The following is a 21718-nucleotide window of genomic DNA, read 5'->3' as shown; positions in this document are numbered from 1 at the left end:
CATGGGACTAATAATATTACATGAAAAGTGTGATTTGCATAAATTAATTCTTTTTTGTCCAAGCAGCTAGGATTTGAGTGACCAACGACAAAGACGAAGAAACAATCTATACGTGATGTTTCAGTTGACACTGAGGTCCCCATCTTCAGGGTAGAATGAGGCGAATGCAATGTCAACCAAAGCGTTGAAGATATTTTCTCTCATCTTAGCATGACTGAAAACCATGAGTCTACCTGATTCAGATAACAGTTGCGAAAGCCTGCAAACTTTGACAACCGTATAATGAGTTGTCTTGTACTTAACACTAACAATATAGATGCTACAAATTCCTCCATTCTGGGGTATTCTTAAATCTTTATAAGAATAGTCAGTCAAAAAATATTTATTATATTTACTGGAGAGACAATGTTATCCTATGGATTAAGAAAAATGTGTTTTAATTCAGAATATTATTAGGTACCTTCTATTTTACACCATAGCAAATTTTCTGGTAGAAACACGTAATTCAATGTGATTTAAAGATACATCTTACTGTGCACACAGTCTGTTTGAGTTTGTTTTGTTAGTTTCATATGAATACTCAACAATCAAACGTATAAATGTTCGCTGAAGTCTCGCCTCGTCTCGAACAGAGTTGCATCTGCATCATTGATGTGAATCTTAGTTCAATCGCTCGTCGACTGGAAGCGAGTTCACTCCGGCGCATCATAGCCAGACCCGATGGCGGACAGCTCCTTGCGAATCTCGAGCAGGATCTGCGCCAGGACCTCCGGATTCACGCCCGCCTCGCACAGCCGGACGCAGTGCGCGAGCACCTCCGGCGACAGCCCCGTGTTGAGCAGCGCAGAGATCTCCGTCAGCTTCTGGAACGCCTCCTTCGCCTCCAACAACTGGCTCTTCTGCAGCTCGGGCTGGCCACCGCACTCCGGCATCCCTGGAACAAGACCCTACTAGTCACATCTCCTGGCTCACGATTTTCCAGCAGATCTGTCAATTTATTTACTAATTGTTGCACCAAAATAGACCTAATTTTCTTGAAATTTTTAAATGTAAAGAAAAAATTTCACCTAAATAAACATTAAATGCACTTGTGATGAAATATTAAGACACTTAATGCATTGAAACTTGGACATAAACAATGAACATGAAATTTTCTACCTCGTCGATGCATAACTGCAGTCCACCATGAGATATTCAGACTGTTCTATTGGTAAATAAGCCATTTAAGGAATGTCTCAGAAAATGTCTACTGTGCAGCTTGTGCATGTGATGTATATGGGCATTTCTCCACTAAATGGAAAATTGCTGTCCCAAGCTAATTTTATGTAATAAATCTTGAAATTGCTCACTTTTTTGTATAAATACCAACATAGTACCTATTAGGTATTCTTGGCACGCCACAGCTTATTTACTAATTTAATAATGGAATATTCGAATAAATGAACCTCAAATGTCTCAAAACACAGTCCCCTGGTACGTCCCTTTTCCAGAATTACAAATCTTGTTACAAATATTTATTTTTTTGCCATTGATAACTGAATAAAAAATATCCAAATACATTAACAAAAACTGTAAGCATCTATATACATCACAATTATATTTTTACAATAGAATTTTAATCAAGATATCTATGTGCGAATGCTGTCCTCAAATTATTGAAACAGTCCCCTGTTAAAATTTTAAAACGGTGCTGAAGTAAAATTTAGTTCTGGCGCTAAGCATTTAGATCGTGAAACGGAACACAATCGGTGTGAAGTTCGTTCGGTTGTGTAGCTAAGCGGGCAGCCACCATTTTGTTTAGTCAGCTGCGTCAGCTGGTGAACCACGCGTCTCGGCCGTTAGTGAAAACAGTCCCCTGGTAAGCTTTTTTTTATACAATTTAAGAGTTTTAATAATGACAATTTGTTTAAAATAATTGATCATCTAGTATGTAGGCACATCTGTTTCGTTTATCTGATGTTTTTAAATGATATTGTTTTATTAAGTATTCATGTAAAAATGACAGTCCCGTAGCCTGTGCTATTAAATGACAGGGGACTGTTCATAGCACAGGGGACTGTTTTCTTAGGTTTTGACCATTAAAAGTATCGTCTCTTTCGTAGGTTATTATCTCAAAATGCCACCGAAAAAGAAGCCTAGAACAAGAACGTATAACTGAGCGTTTGAGATATTACGTAACTTAAAAATGACCCTCAAAACAAAGAAGAATTGAACGAAAAGAAAGGCGGAAATATCAAAAGAAAAAGAAAAAGGCAAAATAAAATTAGTTAAAGATATGAGTCGTCGTGAGCATAAGGCTGTAAAAAAGGTTTGGAAAGAGCATTGTTCGAATTATCATGCAAAAAAAAGTCATGAAAGACATAAATACTTTTGCAAGGGAAAATACGGTAAATATGTAGTTGAGCGGTGGTAATGCGGTGGTATGAGAGAAATTATCTTCAATGCTTTGGTTGACATTGCATTCGCCTTATTCTATCCTGAAGATGGGGACCTCATTTGCGAAAAAAAATGTTAAAAATCCGAAAATACCTTTATTAGATGCTCTTCAACTTACTCTTTTCATTAAAAGCGACGGAGGTAAGAAATTCCAAATACTTTAGGAGATATCGAATTTTTAAATTTCATCATATGTATTTCAGCGGTATTTGCGAAAAAATATGTTAAAAATCCGAAAATACCTTTATTATATGCTCTTCAACTTCCTCTTTTCATTAAAAGCGGCGGAAAAAAGAAATTCCAAATACTTTAGGAGATGTTGCCGTTCTTATTTTGCTATACAGACCTGTGTAATCATTCGACCGATGCCATTTTTTTTATTGCCATGTGTTTGTGAATGCCTAATTAATGAAAATGGTCGATTATGTCAGGTCAGTTACATTATAAATACTTTGAAACTAAGCGTACATTAAAAATAATATGAATTAATTTCAATGGTTCTTTAGTTTTAAAGTATTTATAATGTAACAGACCTGACCTAACAAACCGGGACAAAGGATGAACAGTAACAACTCACGTAAAATTTTTTTTGTTACTTATTACTTGCGCAACAAAAACAAATAAGACTTTAAAATTAGAAATGTTAAAAACTCACCTAAGTTGGAGGCGGTAATTAAACACCGTTTTAAACAATAAATGAACTAAATAATCACGTATTGGTTCATTAGAATTCTGGCCTATCACGAACAATCACGTGACATCATTATCCAATAAAAAAAAATAGATACTCGTAAACAAGAAACAATGATAAAAGCCACATGAATGCACTGGTATTGTGATGAAATTTAAAAATTCAATATGTATGTACGATGTTGTAAAATTAATGTTAATTACTTTAGTTACTTCAAAAGTACAAATATTCAATGTAAGTATTATGTCAACCTAAAATATCGGTTGTGATAATTAATTAGCAGTATTAATTTTTTTTTTCTTTTTTGCAAGATACCATATTTTCATTATTATAAAGACTGACTTTAGTGTCATACAATTTAGTCTTAAAAATACTGTTCAAATAAGAAGTTGATTTTGTTAAGTTTAACACAACTGTTATTAGGCTTAAGAAATGTCACTATAATAAGTAAGATTTGTTTTAATAATGTTTATTTGTTTCAAAAAATTACATATTTTAAGAATGGCAAAGAAAAATAAAGACTTTTATTACTTAAACAAAAATACTAATTGTTTTTATCCATAAAACATTTCCCTGGATGGATACAACAGTCCCCTGTCACGGCTTTGCAAAAAAATCATCCATAACTCAACAATCAAGAGGAAAATGTGTGGGTTTTTTTAAGATATATATTTAATTTACTATTGCCCTTCTTTTTATTAACAAACATTCTCAACATTTAATAAAATTACTTCAAGACAGTCTTGTATGGACGAATTTCCAAATAGCAGAGAAACACCCATATCTATATTAGTCTAGTCTGAAACATGTATTTTTTACTTGGGCGGTTCCCAAATAGAAAGGATGTGCTTTTTACTGATACTGGGTCTTAACCAAAGGATCCTTTTAATTAGTGAGAAACTAGTCATGAAAGATTATCCTAATTCTTAAGAATGCTAACCACATGTTTCAAACAATAAGCACAGTATTTTTCTTTGTTTGTATTTAAAGAATTCACCCTATCTATTTCTATGCAATTTATGATTTGTCCATGTTCAAAGTCAATCAATTTACAGTAATAAATAGTGGAAAGTGAACAGCAGTTTGCTGGTTTAATTACTTTGCAGCTAATAATGGTCTCAAAAAATTGGTTGTCTGTCAAGTCGGTTTACGGACGATAGTTTAACGTGACGTCATAACAAAACATTGATGAAATGACTGATCCAGAAGAAAATTAAATATCCAAATCGGCCTGAGAATGAGCCGTAATAGGTTTTTGCAACCAAAACATTTAGGCATTAAAAATATGTTAATCTTTGAGGAAGTTATTTTTTTTAAATTTTTCTATCTTTTGTATGATAAAATCTACCTCTGCATACTTTTATGAATAAAATTGAATCATATTTACTGAATTATCACTTGTATTTTGTATGGATACAAAGGAGGAGTGAAATGAAATCTACAATTTAATTGATAAATTTACTTTTATTTGCACTCATTAATTCAAATATGTTTATTACTTTTGTAGTGTCAGGCGCGCGCCGTATTTATTTTTACAAGTACAAAAATAAAGGTATAGCAGCAGCGGGTTTCAATCCGTCAACCTTTGGATTGGTAGTCAGCGATGCTAACCACACGGCCACGAGGCCATATTGGAAATAATAGTTTCAGATGTTGTATATATATTTATAAAAATTTTGTTTTGTGTTGTGGAAGTTTTAAAAACGTATGCAGTCAGCCATGTTTATTTCTTATAGTGGTAGGCGGGAAATTTAAAATATATTGTCAGCTGCTAGTCGGCCGCCATGTTTACAATTAACTACAAGATCGTTGAGAATGTTTTACGCTTTTTCGCAACTACACATTTAACGACGAAGTTTGTTCGTCGTGAAATTAAACGTAGAATTTAATAAAAATGCCCTTGCAGTTAATAAAATAAGTATTAGTAAGTTTAAGAAAGAATTTCGGCTTTAATCTTCTACCCAGACGATCGTGGTGCACTGGGGCCGAGATTAAAATTTGTCGAGAATATTTTACGTTTTTATGTCTTCCAGTGCTCAAAATGATATGCAATTGTGGCCCCAGGCACAAAATTTTATTTATAATTCATTAATAACAACGCCCCTTGTGATAAATAAAGGAAAATATGTATTAACGAGTGCCTGGTTTCCACGGAAGACAATGAGCGTAACAGGACACATCGTAGTGGGACAATGTGTGTAACAGGACACTTTTTAGTGCGAGCAGCCAGCGTTCTTCGATTTATTAGACGTTGTCACGTCAAAATGGCTGACATCCTTTAAATTGCACATCATAAAGACCATTTACGCTAAAGGGTCTTTTAAGTACGTAATCAGTACAGCCTTGCTATAATACCACGTAACCTACACGTTCCCTCTACAGTTGACTAGTCTATGGTCTGGAATAGCCTGGTAAACAATGATGTTGCAGGATATTCATTATTTTACAAAAGTAATGAAAGGCTGCAGGTAATTGTGGTACAGTTCAAGGGGAAAATAGGTAGGTAGGTTGGTTGGTTGGTTGGTTGGTTGGTTGCTTGCTTGCACTGGGCTTGTGATCAACATAATTAATTCAAAAATAATCAGGCTCTAAGTAGCAATGGTGTATAATGGCTTTATTTTACATTCAATTCCTTTAGCTGAATCTTTACCGATAAATAGATTTTAATTACATTAATTCTCAACTCTTTTACATCCTAATTTCCTTCGCCCTATATTTTTAACCTCTCGTCTTTTCCTGGTCTTCATAGACCTCCACAGTATTACGTCTATTGGAAGTTGTGATATATCCTAGCAACATTTGAAGTTTAGTCCTAATATTTGCTTCACGAAATATTTTTAAAGCTCATACACTCCACAATTACCCCAATCAAATTTACCTTGCCGTATAAGTAACAACCCCAATGATTGTCAACAGACAACCTTCGTTTCGTACTACACTAACAACAGGTTAGATTAAATAATTTACGACACCATTTGGAATTATTGAATTTATAATAATAAATTATGTACATTCCCGAGTTACAGACATAAATGTTCCCTCACCTAAGGTAGTTATTCAATTTTTAAGCACTAGCTTCTCACAAAAGTAAACAATTAACCAATTTAAAAAAAAAAAAAATAACACACTCCTACAACCAACGCCCATATATCATAAAGACCGGAAACTCAACGCTGGTTTTGTGTACCTTCAAACAATCGCCGATTACGCTGCCATCTATGTATCTACAAATGAAATACCATTATCGAAAGTGCGTAACGATATAAATCGATATGTATAACACAAATCGATTATCAACGTGTTTCGAGCTATCGAACTTGCTAGTTTCAGTCGTAAAATAATAATAATATGTATGTATTTTAAATTGGGAAGAAATTACATTTGTATACAGCTCTCTGATAGCCGCTGTGCCGCATCGCGTCCTTATGCCGTGTGAGGCCGTGTCTGGGTTATTATTAAATCACAAGGGGGAACGCGCCATCGCAACACATCTGCGATGCTCTCTCGCAACCATATTTTAAAAAAAAAGCTAATATAATGAATATTAGAGAGAATACTATCTATATATGCACAAGACATACTTTTAAATGACAACTGTGTGTGACATAATAAGAATACTTTTAATAAAATGGGTGATATATGATAAATAATATTACTTTTTTTAATTAATTACCATTTGACGCCGTCCCCGCTACCTCTGAGTATTTAGACGTGATTTTGTTCAGTTCGTGATCTCAGGGAAGGTTCGGCCTTGTGGCTAGAGGTAGGGGTCAACGCAGTAGGGCCCCCCGAGCTGTTGAGGCCACTCGGGACGCCTGAATAATAACACAAAACCTCTTCAGATAGTTGGTGAATTTAATACAGCACAGCCCGTAACGGTTTGCCCGACGCGACTAGTCACACGCGCAGCTCACTTCCTCAGTGGCGGCTCACGATTCTTATGCGCGTGAGGGGCAGACTCGTATACGTGACGCGAAAGTTACAAAAGACACTCTGACATGGCACACGATATTTTGAAGCACAATACACTACACTAATACCTAGCTCTGGATAAACTGGGCTAGCAACACGTAGGCCCGTGTCTCCGGCGACTCTACGTGGTGACTAGGTGTGTCCCAGGGACTGAATCGTTATTAAGTTGGATGGCACGTGTCGCCTGCTGGCTGCCCCGTGCGGGCCAAAACTAAGTAGCCTGTAGGCTAGGTTGGGCGTGAAGCGCCGACGTAAAAACACATACTCTCCCCACAGTACTTACGTATGACGTAAACACTCATCTCGGAGCACTGATTGAATTAAGTTAAGTACCTCATGGTAAATTTAGGCCGACCGCGGAACTGTACAAAAGGTTGAAAAGAAATTACACTATGGAAAACTACATGTCGGTGAATGCAAAGGTTGAAGGTTCCGCGTTGCGCGCAGGCTGCCGGCCTGGTTGAGCTCTCGAAGGACACTAGCGGTGTCGCCGCGCGCGACCCCCCTCCCCCGCCTGCCCTCCCGCGGAAACGTGTGAATTTCGCGGGAAACTGAACCGGCCAGGTTCGGGACAAATCGCACATTGAAACATGATTTTGCAAAGACTTAATTATTAATTAATAAAAAATAATGTTTAATAAAATCCTGTGGAAAAACATAATTATAACAATTTGTTGTAGTGCGGCGGAAGGATATGCCACACCCGGCCGGATCCTTGCGCCGGTGTAGCACTCGTATGGCGTTCGCCTCGTCGCATGAACTGCACTTTGCTGCGCGCACGGGCGCGTTCGGTGCACACGCTTTTGCGAGACGTTGATGAGGCATAGCGGTCTATGCGACAGAGGAGCATTGGCGGTCGGCGTCAAATGCCCCCCCTTCTCTGAGACCGCTATGTGCATCAACGCCTCGCTTCACACGCTGAGCACTTCACTGACGTTCGCCGCACTGCGAGCCCTACACTACGCGGCGGAGTGGTGGTGTGTTGTGATGTAAACATTCTGCCCTGAATACCTCTCCCACTCAATGAATGATAAGGGGTTACGCCCTGACCCGTGTCCTTTCCCCCCCTGGGACTGGGCAGCGACGTGCGCCTCTTCTAGCTCAATATGGTGACAAGTGGGTGGGGGGGTCAGTGTGGTCGGGGTGTGGCAGGGTGGTGGAATGGATGACGTGGGCGGGGGGAATGATAGGGGTCCGGCCACGAGTGTTGGCACACCTGGATCGCCCCTTACGGGCCGCGCCCGGGTGGAGTAGCTCGACGGGGACCTGGACCACTCGTAATCCGCCAGGTAGGCCGGGGGTCGGCGGGCCCTCTGTGGTCGTGTGGTGGGGACTGTGCTGGTAGGGGTCTCCACTGTGCAGAGTGTGGTAGGTCCCCTCGTGTCCGGTTGGGTGGTCGGGCAGCTCGCCTCCACGGCGGGGACAGGAGCGAACTCTACCGGCTCGCTGTCGTCCGCGCAGTACGTCCTGACCGGGGCCCGACGTCTGCGGGTGGGGCGCCTATCCCTACTGTCCGGCTCCTCCTCCCCCTCCTCGGGCTCGTCCACGGATACCCGGAACGTGGCGTCCGCCAGGCTGAGGTCCAGCGGCCACAGTGGCTCGACGTCCTCCTCCTCACAGACCTCCTCCCCCTCCTCGTCAGGAAACCAGACCAACGGATTCCCCACCTCCTCGGGGACGTGCGGAACTGTGGCCAGCGGCACCGGGGACCTGCTCGGGGTGTCCCGGAGGTCGGGTTGGTTGCACTCATGTGCCTGATCAGGGCTACCCACGTCTGTGTCGCCCGTGTGCATGTCCCCCCGGGTGGTGGGTTCAGGTGCTGCTCCTTCCCGCGGCGTATCTGTGGCTTCCTGGAGTGTGGGGGATGGTGAAGAGGGGGTCGTTGGGCCAACTCTGACCCCGTGCGCGACTACGCGCAGGTCGTCCCGGTGCACTTTAGTGGGCCGTCCCCTTGGCGTCCGGACCGCATAGGATGAGGGGCCCGTCCTCCACAGGACCTCCCGCGGCTCCGACCATCGAGGCGCCAACCCCGCACAAAAGTTACGCGCCCCGGACGACAAGTGGTGCTGCCTGACATATACCAGCTGACCTGGCTGGATGGGGGGTGGGGGGTGACTAGTCATGGGCGTGTGGGCCGCCAGGAATTGGGCCTGCCGTTGTCTGGCGTGCTCCCTCCCCTCCTCATGATTGGGGCGCGCCACCGTGCCCATGGCAACATCGGCCACCCTGCTTTCCCCGGGCAAAGCCAAGTTCTTCCCGTACAGAAGCTCGGCAGGGGAATGACCGGTGACAGCGTTGGTGCGGCGCCGGAGGCAATACAACAGCTTCGGCAGGTGGACGTCCCATTTGGAGTGGTCGTCCCCCAACCTCAGCCGCAGCTGCGCCTTGACCTCCTGGTTCCGCCTCTCAGTGGGGTTGGCCTGGGGATGGTAAATGGGGGTGGTGTGGTGGTCGAGACCCCAACGGCGACAGTCAGCTCTCCAGCGCCTCCCGCTGAACTGACAGCCGTTGTCCGTCAACAGCACGCGCGCGAAACCATACCGCGGGAATATCTCGTGGTCCAGCAGGGCGGCTATGGTTCCGGCGCGCACGTTGGACACCGGGAAGGCCTCGACCCACCGGGTGAAAATGTCTGTGATGACGACCAAGAACCTCCTTCCCCGGGTGGTCCGCGGGTAGGGCCCCATTATGTCCAGGGCCAGGGTGTGAAACGGGTCGCGGGGCCGTCGGGGGCGCTGCTGCTCCACCCCGTCAGACCGCCTCGTCTTCCTCTGCTGGCACTGCTGGCAGCGCCGCACCAGGTCCCGTACGTCCCGCGTCACCCCCGGCCAATGGAAGGTCTTACGGATGTCTAACTGGGTTTGGTGCGCACCTGGGTGTCCCGCCAGCTCGTGCGTGTGGTGGAAGCCCATGACCTGCTCGCGGGCACCGAGCGGCACATGAAGGCGCCAGGCGTCCATGTCCCCTGGTACCCGGGTCTCCAACACCCCGTCCACGCACCTGTGGTAGGGGTGAACCTGCTCCCCACATGACCGCACCTCGGCCTGTGTGGGGTCGTCTGTCCGCTGGGCCTGTTTCACGAATTCCACTAATCCGCTCAGGGTCTCCACAGGCAAGACGGCGGGATAATCGGGGGCCCTTGGGATGTGGAATAAAGTTGCGGGCGCCTCCCCTGGAGTGACCGGCGGCGCGACTCCCCCTGGCGGCAACAGCCCCTCCCAGTCCTGGTCATCCTGAAACGTGTTGTGTGGGTCGGGATGGCGCGACAACTCGTCGGCGAACTGGTTGTCCCGTCCAGGGACGTGCTCGACCGCGAAGTCGAAGTTCTGGAGCATCAACGCCCACCTCGTGAACTTCGACTTGCGGCCCTGGGCGGAGTCCAGCCAGCGGAGACACTGGCTGTCCGTCTGCAGCGTGAACCGGCGGCCCTCCAGGTGGTGGCGGTAGCGGCGCATAGCCCAAACGACGGCCATGCACTCCTGCTCGTTCACATGGTACCGCCGTTCGGGCTGGCCGAACTTGGCGCTGGCGTACTCCACCACCCGGCGCACGCCTTTGTCCCCCACCTGGTATAGGACGGCCCCCATCCCCTCCTGACTGGCGTCTGTCTGAAGGAACAGGGGAAGGTCAGGCTGCAGACGGGCGAGCTGGTGGCACTCGCGGAACTGCCGTTTCACCGCATCCAGGGCGGCGTCCGCTTCGCTGGTCCACTGAAACCGGAGCTTGGGTGACAGCAAGTCCGTCATCGGGGCGGTGACGCTGGCAAAATGCGGAATGAACGAGCGCAGCCAGTTGAGAAGGCCCATCAACTTCTGCAGCTGCTTGCGGGTTCGAGGGGCCGGTTTGGACTCAATAAGGTTCAGGTGCTTTGGCAGAGGGCGGCAACCCTCCGCGTCCACCATGTGCCCTAGGTACTCCAGTTCAGCCGCGCCCACGTGGCATTTCTGGGGGGCACACGTGAGGCCGTGTCTGGCCAGCCGCTCAAGGACCAGGCCGAGGTGCCGGGCGTGGTCCTCCCACGACCGTGACCAGATGATGACGTCATCCAGGTACGCGGCGGCGAACTCGCCCGCGTACCCGTCTAACACACGCACCATCATGGCCTGGAAGGTCGCGGGGGCGTCCATCAGCCCGAACGGCATGGCACAGAACTGGAAACGCCGGCCGTCAGGGGCAGTGAACGCGGTCTTCGGGCGGTCCTCTGGACGTACCGGCACCTGCCAGTACCCGGACTTGAGGTCCAGGGACGTGAAGATGCGGGCGTCGCCCAGCCCCGCCAAAGCGTCTGTTATGTTGATGAGCGGTGGTGGGGCGGGTATGGTTACTGAATTGACTGGTTTGAAATTCACACAAAAACGCATGGAGCCATCTTTCTTGTTCGCCATGACAATCTGGCAGTTGTATGGCGACTCACTGGGTTCGATGACTCCATCGCGTAACATTTCCGTGATCTGGGTCTGGATGACGTGCCTTTCAGTGGGTCCGAACCCGTATGGTTTTACGAACTGGGGTTGGTGAGGTCGGGTGGGGATGGTGTGTTCCGTGGTTGTGGTACGGCGGAGCATATCTGTGGCCGCAAACACCTGTGGCTGTTGAGACAAGACATTGTTTATGAGCTCTACATGGGCAGCGGGCACACCGTTCCTCAAGTCCGCGAGCGTGATGGGTGTCCCCTGCTCGGCGGGTGGCCGATAGCCCAGGCTGTAAACTGTGCGCCGCTCGTGGTGGCCAACGTGCAACCTCCCCTCCCTGACTTCCACAGTGGCGTCCTCCTGCGCCAGCCAAGGCAGACCTAGGATCAGCATCTCCCGTAGTCCCTCTACTACTAGTGCTGTTGTGTGACTAACATGGTCCCTGATGGAGAGGGTGATGTTCGAGCGGCCAACAATACGCGCTGTCGCCCCCTGCGTCGCTAACTGTACCTCCTCCACATCTGAGACAATGTCCCGTACGCTCGAGCATTGAGCCGACACATACGTGTGGCTGGCGGCCGTGTCGACAAGAGCATGCACCGGCTGTCCATCCATCCTGACGGGAATCCGGAGTAAATGCCCCGCCCCAGGTCCCAACTGCCCTAATTGGAACGACTCACCACACTGCTCCCGGGGCGCTGCCGCTGCCGTCAGGCGGTCCGCAGGTGCTGCCGGTGTCGCCGGGGTCACCTGGTGTCCGGTACTGCTCGCCGACGACCCGGTGCAGGCCGCTGACGAGTCGGGTGCGCCGCGCCCGTCCGTCCTGACGGGGCGTGCCGGTGTATCAGCGGACACCGCAGGTGCTGCCGGTGTCGCCGGGGCCACCTGGTGTCCGGTGCGGCTCGCCGACGACCCGGTGCAGGCCGCTGACGAGTCGGGTGCGCCGCGCCCGTCCGTCCTGACGGGGCGTGCCGGTGTGTCAGCGGACACCGCAGGTGCTGCCGGTGTCGCCGGGGCCACCTGGTGTCCGGTGCGGCTCGCCGACGACCCGGTGCAGGCCGCTGACGAGTCGGGTGCGCCGCGCCCGTCCGTCCTGACGGGGCGTGCCGGTGTGTCAGCGGACACCGCAGGTGCTGCCGGTGTCGCCGGGGCCACCTGGTGTCCGGTGCGGCTCGCCGACGACCCGGTGCAGGCCGCTGACGAGTCGGGTGCGCCGCGCCCGTCCGTCCTGACGGGGCGTGCCGGTGTGTCAGCGGACACCGCAGGTGCTGCCGGTGTCGCCGGGGCCACCTGGTGTCCGGTGCGGCTCGCCGACGACCTGGTGCAGGCCGCTGACGTGTCGGGTGCGCCGCGCCCGTCCGTCCTGACGGGGCGTGCCGGTGTGTCCGCGGACACCGCAGGTGCTGCCGGTGTCGCCGGGGCCACCTGGTGTCCGGTGCGGCTCGCCGACGACCCGGTGCAGGCCGCTGACGAGTCGAGTGCGCCGCGCCCGTCCGTCCTGACGGGGCGCGCCGGGGTGACAGTGGAGGCCGGGCTAGGGTTCCAGGGACAGTGGCCAGCCATGGCACTACCCCCTAGCGGGCGTTTCCCGACGTAAGGCCGCCCGCCCCACGGGCTTGCCAGACAGCTGCCCGCGTGGGACAGACGTCGTGCCAGTGGTACCGCTCCTCACGGCAGTACTTGCAGCACGGAGCCCCCTGGTTTGGTGCCCCGGTGTTCTCCCTGGGTGCGGTACGTCGGGACGGCTGCTCCCCCTGTTGCCTCGGCACTGGCTCCACGTACGGTACCAGAGCCCTGGAGACCTCGGGGGCCGCCAACATCGGTGGCGACGCTCCTGGCCGTCGGGTGGGCGGCTCGCGGCTGCGACGGACAGCTTGCACGTCGCGCTCCACCTCGTTCGCCAACCGCACGAACGTCTCCAGTCCCTTGTCGGTGGCGGCCCTAAGGAATGGCCGCAGTTCGGGCAGCATCAGCTGGACGACTACCCCTAGCATGCTGCTGTCGTCCTCCCCTTCCGCCAGCCGTCGGTGGAGCCGCGCCTTAGACCTGATGAAGGCCTCCGCGCTCTCCCCCGCCTCCTGAGGCCGGCAGAACAGTGACTGTTGACACCGGGCCCGGGCACGGGCGTCGTTGAAACGCTCCTCCAGTCCGTTGGCGAAGTCACCCCACTCCATGCCGTATTCTCCGGCTGTGGTCCACCAGTCAAGGGCACACCCCCTCAGCTGATCGCACGCCTTCTCCGTCCACTCATCTGTAGGCACCGCGTATCGTGCCAGCCTGTCTCGGCATGTCCGCAGGAACTTTGCGGGGTCCTCGTGCTCCTGCCCTCCGAACTCCGGCAGCTTGAGGGTGCCGCCGGGGCGCGGTGCGACAGGGGCCGCCGGCGTCGCTGACGGTCTGTCCAGCGCGAGCTCGCACGCGCGGCACATGAATAGCCCATTCCGGAAGTTAAGGAACTCCCGGGCCTCGGTGCACGAGCGGTGCCTCACGGTGCCGCACTGGTGGCAGAACGCCACCTCATCGGGCCGCCGATGACATCCCCTCGCGCCGCACTGAATTGTAGACGTCGGCCCTGATTTTCTGTCGTCAAAGTCTGTTTTGTGCTTCCTATCTGTGTCGCAGGTACAGGTGGCGAAAACCCCTGCCGCGGCATGATTTATTGGCAACCCTGGCAGAAGGCATGCGTGGCATACCCCTTCCATGTCTATCTTTACCGCTCCGTCACGGCTCATGTTCGTGCTCCTGTTCGGCGCGTAGCAGCTGCGCAGCTGCGCCACCTGATCCGTGTGCGAGGCGCGCGGACTTCCGCTCCCACAGCCGTTATCTCGCCTGACGCGTAACTTGATGCGCGTCTGGCGTGTAACTTGACGCGCGCCTATCGCCAGGTGCCCGCTCCTTTGGCTGTCTGCGCGTCGCGTCCGTTTCCGCGCGATTCCCGACTTCCTACGCGAGCCCTTACTGGTACACTAATTTGAAGTATAAAATTTGAAAAATTTGAGAAAAAATTTGAAAAATTTGAAACAAAATTTGGAAATTAATTTTTAGAAAATTAAAGCCACACTAGTCGGGCGCCAATTTGACGCCGTCCCCGCTACCTCTGAGTATTTAGACATGATTTTGTTCAGTTCGTGATCTCAGGGAAGGTTCGGCCTTGTGGCTAGAGGTAGGGGTCAACGCAGTAGGGCCCCCCGAGCTGTTGAGGCCACTCGGGACGCCTGAATAATAACACAAAACCTCTTCAGATAGTTGGTGAATTTAATACAGCACAGCCCAATACATGGTGCTGCCCGTTCTGGCCGTAACGGTTTGCCCGACGCGACTAGTCACACGCGCAGCTCACTTCCTCAGTGGCGGCTCACGATTCTTATGCGCGTGAGGGGCAGACTCGTATACGTGACGCGAAAGTTACAAAAGACACTCTGACATGGCACACGATATTTTGAAGCACAATACACTACACTAATACCTAGCTCTGGATAAACTGGGCTAGCAACACGTAGGCCCGTGTCTCCGGCGACTCTACGTGGTGACTAGGTGTGTCCCAGGGACTGAATCGTTATTAAGTTGGATGGCACGTGTCGCCTGCTGGCTGCCCCGTGCGGGCCAAAACTAAGTAGCCTGTAGGCTAGGTTGGGCGTGAAGCGCCGACGTAAAAACACATACTCTCCCCACAGTACTTACGTATGACGTAAACACTCATCTCGGAGCACTGATTGAATTAAGTTAAGTACCTCATGGTAAATTTAGGCCGACCGCGGAACTGTACAAAAGGTTGAAAAGAAATTACACTATGGAAAACTACATGTCGGTGAATGCAAAGGTTGAAGGTTCCGCGTTGCGCGCAGGCTGCCGGCCTGGTTGAGCTCTCGAAGGACACTAGCGGTGTCGCCGCGCGCGACCCCCCTCCCCCGCCTGCCCTCCCGCGGAAACGTGTGAATTTCGCGGGAAACTGAACCGGCCAGGTTCGGGACAAATCGCACATTGAAACATGATTTTGCAAAGACTTAATTATTAATTAATAAAAAATAATGTTTAATAAAATCCTGTGGAAAAACATAATTATAACAATTTGTTGTAGTGCGGCGGAAGGATATGCCACACCCGGCCGGATCCTTGCGCCGGTGTAGCACTCGTTGTATGGCGTTCGCCTCGTCGCACGAACTGCACTTTGCTGCGCGCACGGGCGCGTTCGGTGCACACGCTTTTGCGAGATGTTGATGAGGCATAGCGGTCTATGCGACAGAGGAGCATTGGCGGTCGGCGTCACACTGTATAATTAATTACTGGAAAAAACAATTTATAAATATTGTCACGTTCCAGAAATTTCTCGGTGTGGCCGAATTCAGATTTCTGTCTTTCATGGCACGAGCTGTGGATGGGTCGCTGCGCCCGTGCGAGAAGCGGCCTCGTTTCGTCAGCGGCCGGCCGGCGGCGTATCGTTTGTGCTTGCTGCACATTCCTCATGAGTCGCGCGGGCCACCGACCTCGCGAAGCGGCAGCCTGCTGGTGTAACTAGGTCGCAGCGCGGTGCTTGTTCAGCGGGCTCGGGCCCTAATTGCGAAATTTGGGGGCGGTGGCCGGATTCTCTGGAAACATCGGCGGGCCAGGACTCTCTGGAAACGTCGGCGAGTCGAGGTTCTCTGGAAACGTCCGCGGGGACAAGAGGGTTTATAAGCTGTCACTGGAGGTTGCTCGCGGCTCACTCATGGGGTGGCTATGCTTCCTTCCTGTGGTAACGAGTCGGTTAGGAGGTTAGGCTCACTCTGGGGGAGGTTATGCCTCTCGCCAGTGGCAACGATTCGGTTAGGCTCACTCAGGGGAAGGCTATACTTCTCTCCTGTGGTAACGAGTCGGTTAGGATGTTAAGGATGTTAGGCTGACGTCGTCTGACCGACGACCACCCCAGAGCCCGACCCGCACCCGCCAGTATACGCTCCCGCTAACGGAACACACCCCTGGCCATGGCCCACCCGAGTCAGGCGAGCCGAACAGCAATTAAACGCAAAGCCGCGGAAACCTGAGTAGACAAGAGAAGAACCGTACCCATTCCTCCTGAAACATTAAATTAGGATTTTAGCGACAATAAAATCTCTTCCAGAGACCGAGCCTCCCTCGGACGCCATGCCAGTTCGGCAGTTCAGCGCAGCTCACGGACCGGGGCGGACCTACGTCCCACGGAGAGGCAACATCCTTTGTCTACATTGAAAGTAACGTCCGGTAAATATAGTCACTAATTAACAAAACCCCTTTTATTACTTAACCTCTCCGTGAGTACCCGGTCCCTTTTTTCGGTCCAGGACCTAATCCGGCCGCATCAACTTAAGGACACCCCGCACCACACTTGGTCAGCGGGGCTGCTCTTCAGCATACGGCACGGGCCGTCTCCCGCAACGTACAGAACTTTATTTAAGGTCACGCGCACGGCGCTGACCACAAACCCGCAAGGGAACTTGGACAAACTTAATTGCGGTGCGTGTTTCACCACAGTGGGCACAACACCCGCGCCGAGACATTTGCATACGGGATTGGCCGTCTCCAATCGCCCGCCCCCTTAATCGAGTGTATTTTTGTATCCCGTATTTTGTATTGCTAACTTACGTTACCCGAGTAACGAGTGCCACGTAACTTGTGCGCACACCCTTAATTCAGTGTATTTTTGTATCCCGTATTTTGTATTGCTAACTTACGTTACCCGAGTAACGAGTGCCACGTAACCTGTGCGCGCCCCCTTAATTCAGTGTATTTTGTGTCCCGCCTTTGTGTTACGAAATTACGTTACCTGCGTACCCAGTGAGACGTCTGAGACATAACAGCATCCGAGGCCACGTAACGCGGAACACAAACGATACGGCGCCACGGAATAACAAGTAAAAACCCCCCCGGGGACCTCTGTAGAGTGTTGTATTGTGTACGACTCGCTCCTCTGAATAAAAGGTACGACACCGCCACCTCAACTCCACGTCTCTTATTTAAAATCATCTCACGCAACACCGCCGCCGGCCCTAGTGGGCCACGCAGGGGCACATACATCCACGACCCCAAATTCACGACTAGAAACGAGCTAGTCTGGCGCCCACCCGGACAACACAGATCAAGAACCGCCTTTTCCCACTAGGAGCCACACCGGGACTCGAGCCCGAGACCCCGGACGACGGCATTTGGCGCCCGCTGCGTGGGGCAGAAAATAACGTGAAAAATTTTTTTTTCCCCCCTTCTGGACCTTTTCGAGATAAATTCACCAACAGGCGACAGCGGAGACACGAAACGGCCATTTTGGACACAGGAAGGGTCGAAGGCCAGACAGACCGGCGCGACGAGGCAAGCGGACAAAGGACACTCCAACCACCCCCACCCCCGCACGTCATCACGGAGAGGCGAGCAACGGAGCGACGTCACCACCCCCACTCCGCGCGGACCGTTTTCGCCTCCTCTTTGTGCGGCTGTCCGGGCACCTGCCCCCACCTCGCCACCCCTCTTCACGCTCTCCGCTTCGGGCAACCATCCTGATACCCCCACTCCGCGCGGACCGTTTTCGCTTCCTCTTTGTGCGGCTGTCCGGGCGCTCTCGGCCATCACCTCGCACACCCATCCGCAACCCCACTCCGCGCGGACCGTTTTCGCCTCCGTTTTGTGCGGCTGTCCGGGCACCTGCCCAGCCGGCGAACGCGACCCCGTGCACAGACTTGCACAGCGCGCACAGAGCCGCGAGTGAAAAACACGCATCGACACAGCTGAACGCGCACGATAACAGGAGCACCAAGTGCGCAGAGATGGATGCGGACAGATGCATCGGGTGTTACCACCCCTGCCCGAGTGGGTACTTATACGGCAGGACCGCCGCTGGGTACGAGTGGGGCTATTGTGAAGAGTACCGCACATACGAGATGACGATGTGTGGAAGCCGGTCGTGTCCCGGAGGAAGTAGCGGGGGCTACCACTGCGACGAATGTGACAGCCTGTGGCATCGTGACTGCAACAACGAGCGTGACGGGACTTTGAAGCGCGAGTCCTTCACGTTCACATGCACGCGATGTACCGCAAAACGAGCCACCCAGGTGCAGTACAGGGCAGCGACGCTAATAATTACTCCCCGACGATACGCCGCGACGATCCACGACATTCGGACACCACCCACGCCGACGCACGACGTACCACGAACGCACGTCCCGACGACATCCGCACCGTCACGTACCATGTTCCCGCCACCTTCCGTCCCGACGCCGACGCTCGGCTCCCTGACGCCAGCAATCCCGCTCCCACCGCCTCCTGTCCCGGAGCCACCAACCTCGACGTCCCTTGTAGACCTGACGCCTCCCGAACCAAGTCTGGAAACACCGTCACCAGCGGGTCCACGCTTCATCGACCTGACGCCACTCACGCCGACGCACTACGCCTCACCAAGTATGCCTTCCGTCCCGACGCCGACGCTCGTCACCCTCTCGCCACCAATCCTGCTCCCTCTGCCTCCGGGCCCAACGCCACCAGCCTCAACACCCCTCGCAGACCTGACGCCACTCATAATGACTGCGACGACGCTTGACCCGCCAAAGCCGACAGAACGACGCACGACGCCGACCGTCCCACCGCAGTCTGCCACGACGACCCGAACCCGCAGCGTGTCGGAGACACCTCACGACGCCGGGATGGCCTCGCCACCGCACCTGACCACTGTCACAGTGCCGCGAAGGACCGTTCCGACGCAACCCGCGTCGTCTACGACACACGCCTCAACCGGGACGCCACCAGACTCAGCACCGACACGTCGCGCCACACCGTCGCCACCGCCTGGCTTCAATTACATGCAGCCGTCGTCACTGCCACACGAGTACGGGGTCTCAAAAGGGACGCTGGAAAACGAAACGCCCAGGGCCACGACGCCAAGATGCCTGTGCGAGGCCCCGCCACCGGGACTCGCCCCGCGGTGCCCGCCTGGCTTCGAGGCACAGGGGATGGAGCCCACCAAAACGAGACAGACGCGCACGACGTCGATGCCATCTTCGTCACCGCCTGAAACATCAAAAACGCAAGAGGCACCACGACGCCGCCCCTCGGACAGCCTGCCACAGCAGCTGCCGAGGCGACACGCACACTGCCCTCAAGAGGCGCCACGACGCCGCCCCTCGGCCGGCCTGCCACAGCAGCTGCCGAGGCGACGCGCACTCTGCCCTCAAGAGGCGCCACGACGCCGCCCCTCGGACCGCCTGCCACAGCAGCTGCCGAGGCGACGCACACTCCGCCCTCAAGAGGCGCCACGACGCCACACCGTGACGACACCGCGGCTACCGGGTCACCCGAGCTCCCTGCATCTGCCTGACGCAATGCAGGTCGACGCCACGGCACCTGGACTCCCGACCGCCCCACCACCGCATGTGACCGTCACTCAGACGATGACGCCGGTCATCCGTCTGGCACGACGGGCCGCGAAACGCCCGCATGTCGGCAAGGCTGAGCCGGGCTGTGCCGAGCGCCGCCCGCGCTTGCTGCCCGCCTGCCGAGAGCCACCTGACCTTGGTCGCCGCCGCCCCTGCCGGCCGGCACCCTGGCCACCACCGCACCGCCGCACGCTGCGAGACACCGCAGCCGCACTCGGAAACACCGTCACCCCCCGAGAACGAGTCCGGGGAGGTGCTTAGGGCACAACCGCACAACGACCATGCCGACACCACCCTCATGATGATGGAACTGGACGACAGGGACGAGGAGGCCTCTACTCCAAACCCGCCCGGCACACCGGAACGGGAGAGGAGGCTGTACCCATCCACGCCGTACCAGACGCTGAGGGACAAAGTCGGCCACGCCACCAGGTCCAGTGCGCTGGCCCTACCAGCCGCTGACCCCACACCGACGCCACGACGCCGCCCCCGACGCCTGCCACGACGGCAGCCAGGGCGGCGCGCGCGATGGCCCAGTCGGCCACGATCACCAGGTCCAGTGCGCTGACCCTATCAGACGCTGACCCCGCACAGACGCTGCGAAGCCGCCCCCAGCTCGCCTGCCACGACGACAACCGGGGCGGCGCGCACGCTGGCCCAGTCGGCCACGATCACCAGGTCCAGTGCGCTGACCCTATCAGCCGCTGACCCCGCCCAGGCGCCAATACGCCGCCCCCAGCACGCCTGCCACGACGGCAACCGGGGCGGCGCGCACGCTGGCCCAGTCGGCCACGATCACCAGGTCCAACCAGCCAACCAGCTGCTGAGCCGCCAACCAGCTGCTGAGCCGCGAACCACGCCGGAATGGAGCGGCCGGAGCTAGGGGTGGCCCCATGTTAGCGGGACCATAAGCGGCGCAAGGTCGGGCTTCACAAGGGGGGGGGGCGTTTGACGTCGTCTGGCCGACGACCACCCCAGAGCCCGACCTGCACCCGCCAGTATACGCTCCCGCTAACGGAACACACCCCTGGCCATGGCCCACCCGAGTCAGGCGAGCCGAACAGCAAATAAACGCAAAGCCGCGGAAACCTGAGTAGACAATAGAAGAACCGTACCCATTCCTCCTGAAACATTAAATTAGGATTTTAGCGACAATAAAATCTCTTCCAGACACACCCGTTTGGAGTCTAGCGTAATGAGGTCACGCCTGGCGCGATAGAGACCGAGCCTCCCTCGGACGCCATGCCAGTTCGGCAGTTCAGCGCAGCTCACGGACCGGGGCGGACCTACGTCCCACGGAGAGGCAACATCCTTTGTCTACATTGAAAGTAACGTCCGGTAAATATAGTCACTAATTAACAAAACCCCTTTTATTACTTAACCTCTCCGTGAGTACCCGGTCCCTTTTTTCGGTCCAGGACCTAATCCGGCCGCATCAACTTAAGGACACCCCGCACCACACTTGGTCAGCGGGGCTGCTTTTCAGCATACGGCACGGGCCGTCTCCCGCAACGTACAGAACTTTATTTAAGGTCACGCGCACGGCGCTGACCACAAACCCGCAAGGGAACTTGGACAAACTTAATTGCGGTGCGTGTTTCACCACAGTGGGCACAACACCCGCGCCGAGACATTTGCATACGGGATTGGCCGTCTCCAATCGCCCGCCCCCTTAATCCAGTGTATTTTTGTATCCCGTATTTTGTATTGCTAACTTACGTTACCCGAGTAACGAGTGCCACGTAACTTGTGCGCACACCCTTAATTCAGTGTATTTTTGTATCCCGTATTTTGTATTGCTAACTTACGTTACCCGAGTAACGAGTGCCACGTAA

General features: G+C 52.8%; 1 protein-coding gene across 1 annotated transcript; it reads right to left on the bottom strand.

The window, feature by feature from the left end:
* Positions 1–420: 420 nt before the first annotated feature.
* LOC134527689 (mitotic-spindle organizing protein 1-like) lies at positions 421–6293 on the bottom strand. The gene is made up of 2 exons (XM_063360593.1): positions 6172–6293; positions 421–934 (listed from the first exon to the last, which is right to left on the bottom strand). The coding sequence occupies exon 2, from the start codon at positions 930–932 to the stop codon at positions 693–695; it is 240 nt and encodes a 79-aa protein (XP_063216663.1). The 5' UTR covers positions 933–934; positions 6172–6293; the 3' UTR covers positions 421–692.
* Between the last annotated feature and the right edge of the window lie 15425 nt (positions 6294–21718).

This window comes from Bacillus rossius, chromosome 1 (assembly GCF_032445375.1).
Source record: "Bacillus rossius redtenbacheri isolate Brsri chromosome 1, Brsri_v3, whole genome shotgun sequence".
NCBI classification, from domain to species: Eukaryota; Metazoa; Arthropoda; class Insecta; order Phasmatodea; family Bacillidae; genus Bacillus; species Bacillus rossius.
This window is presented reverse-complemented; position numbering and strand designations above follow the sequence as displayed.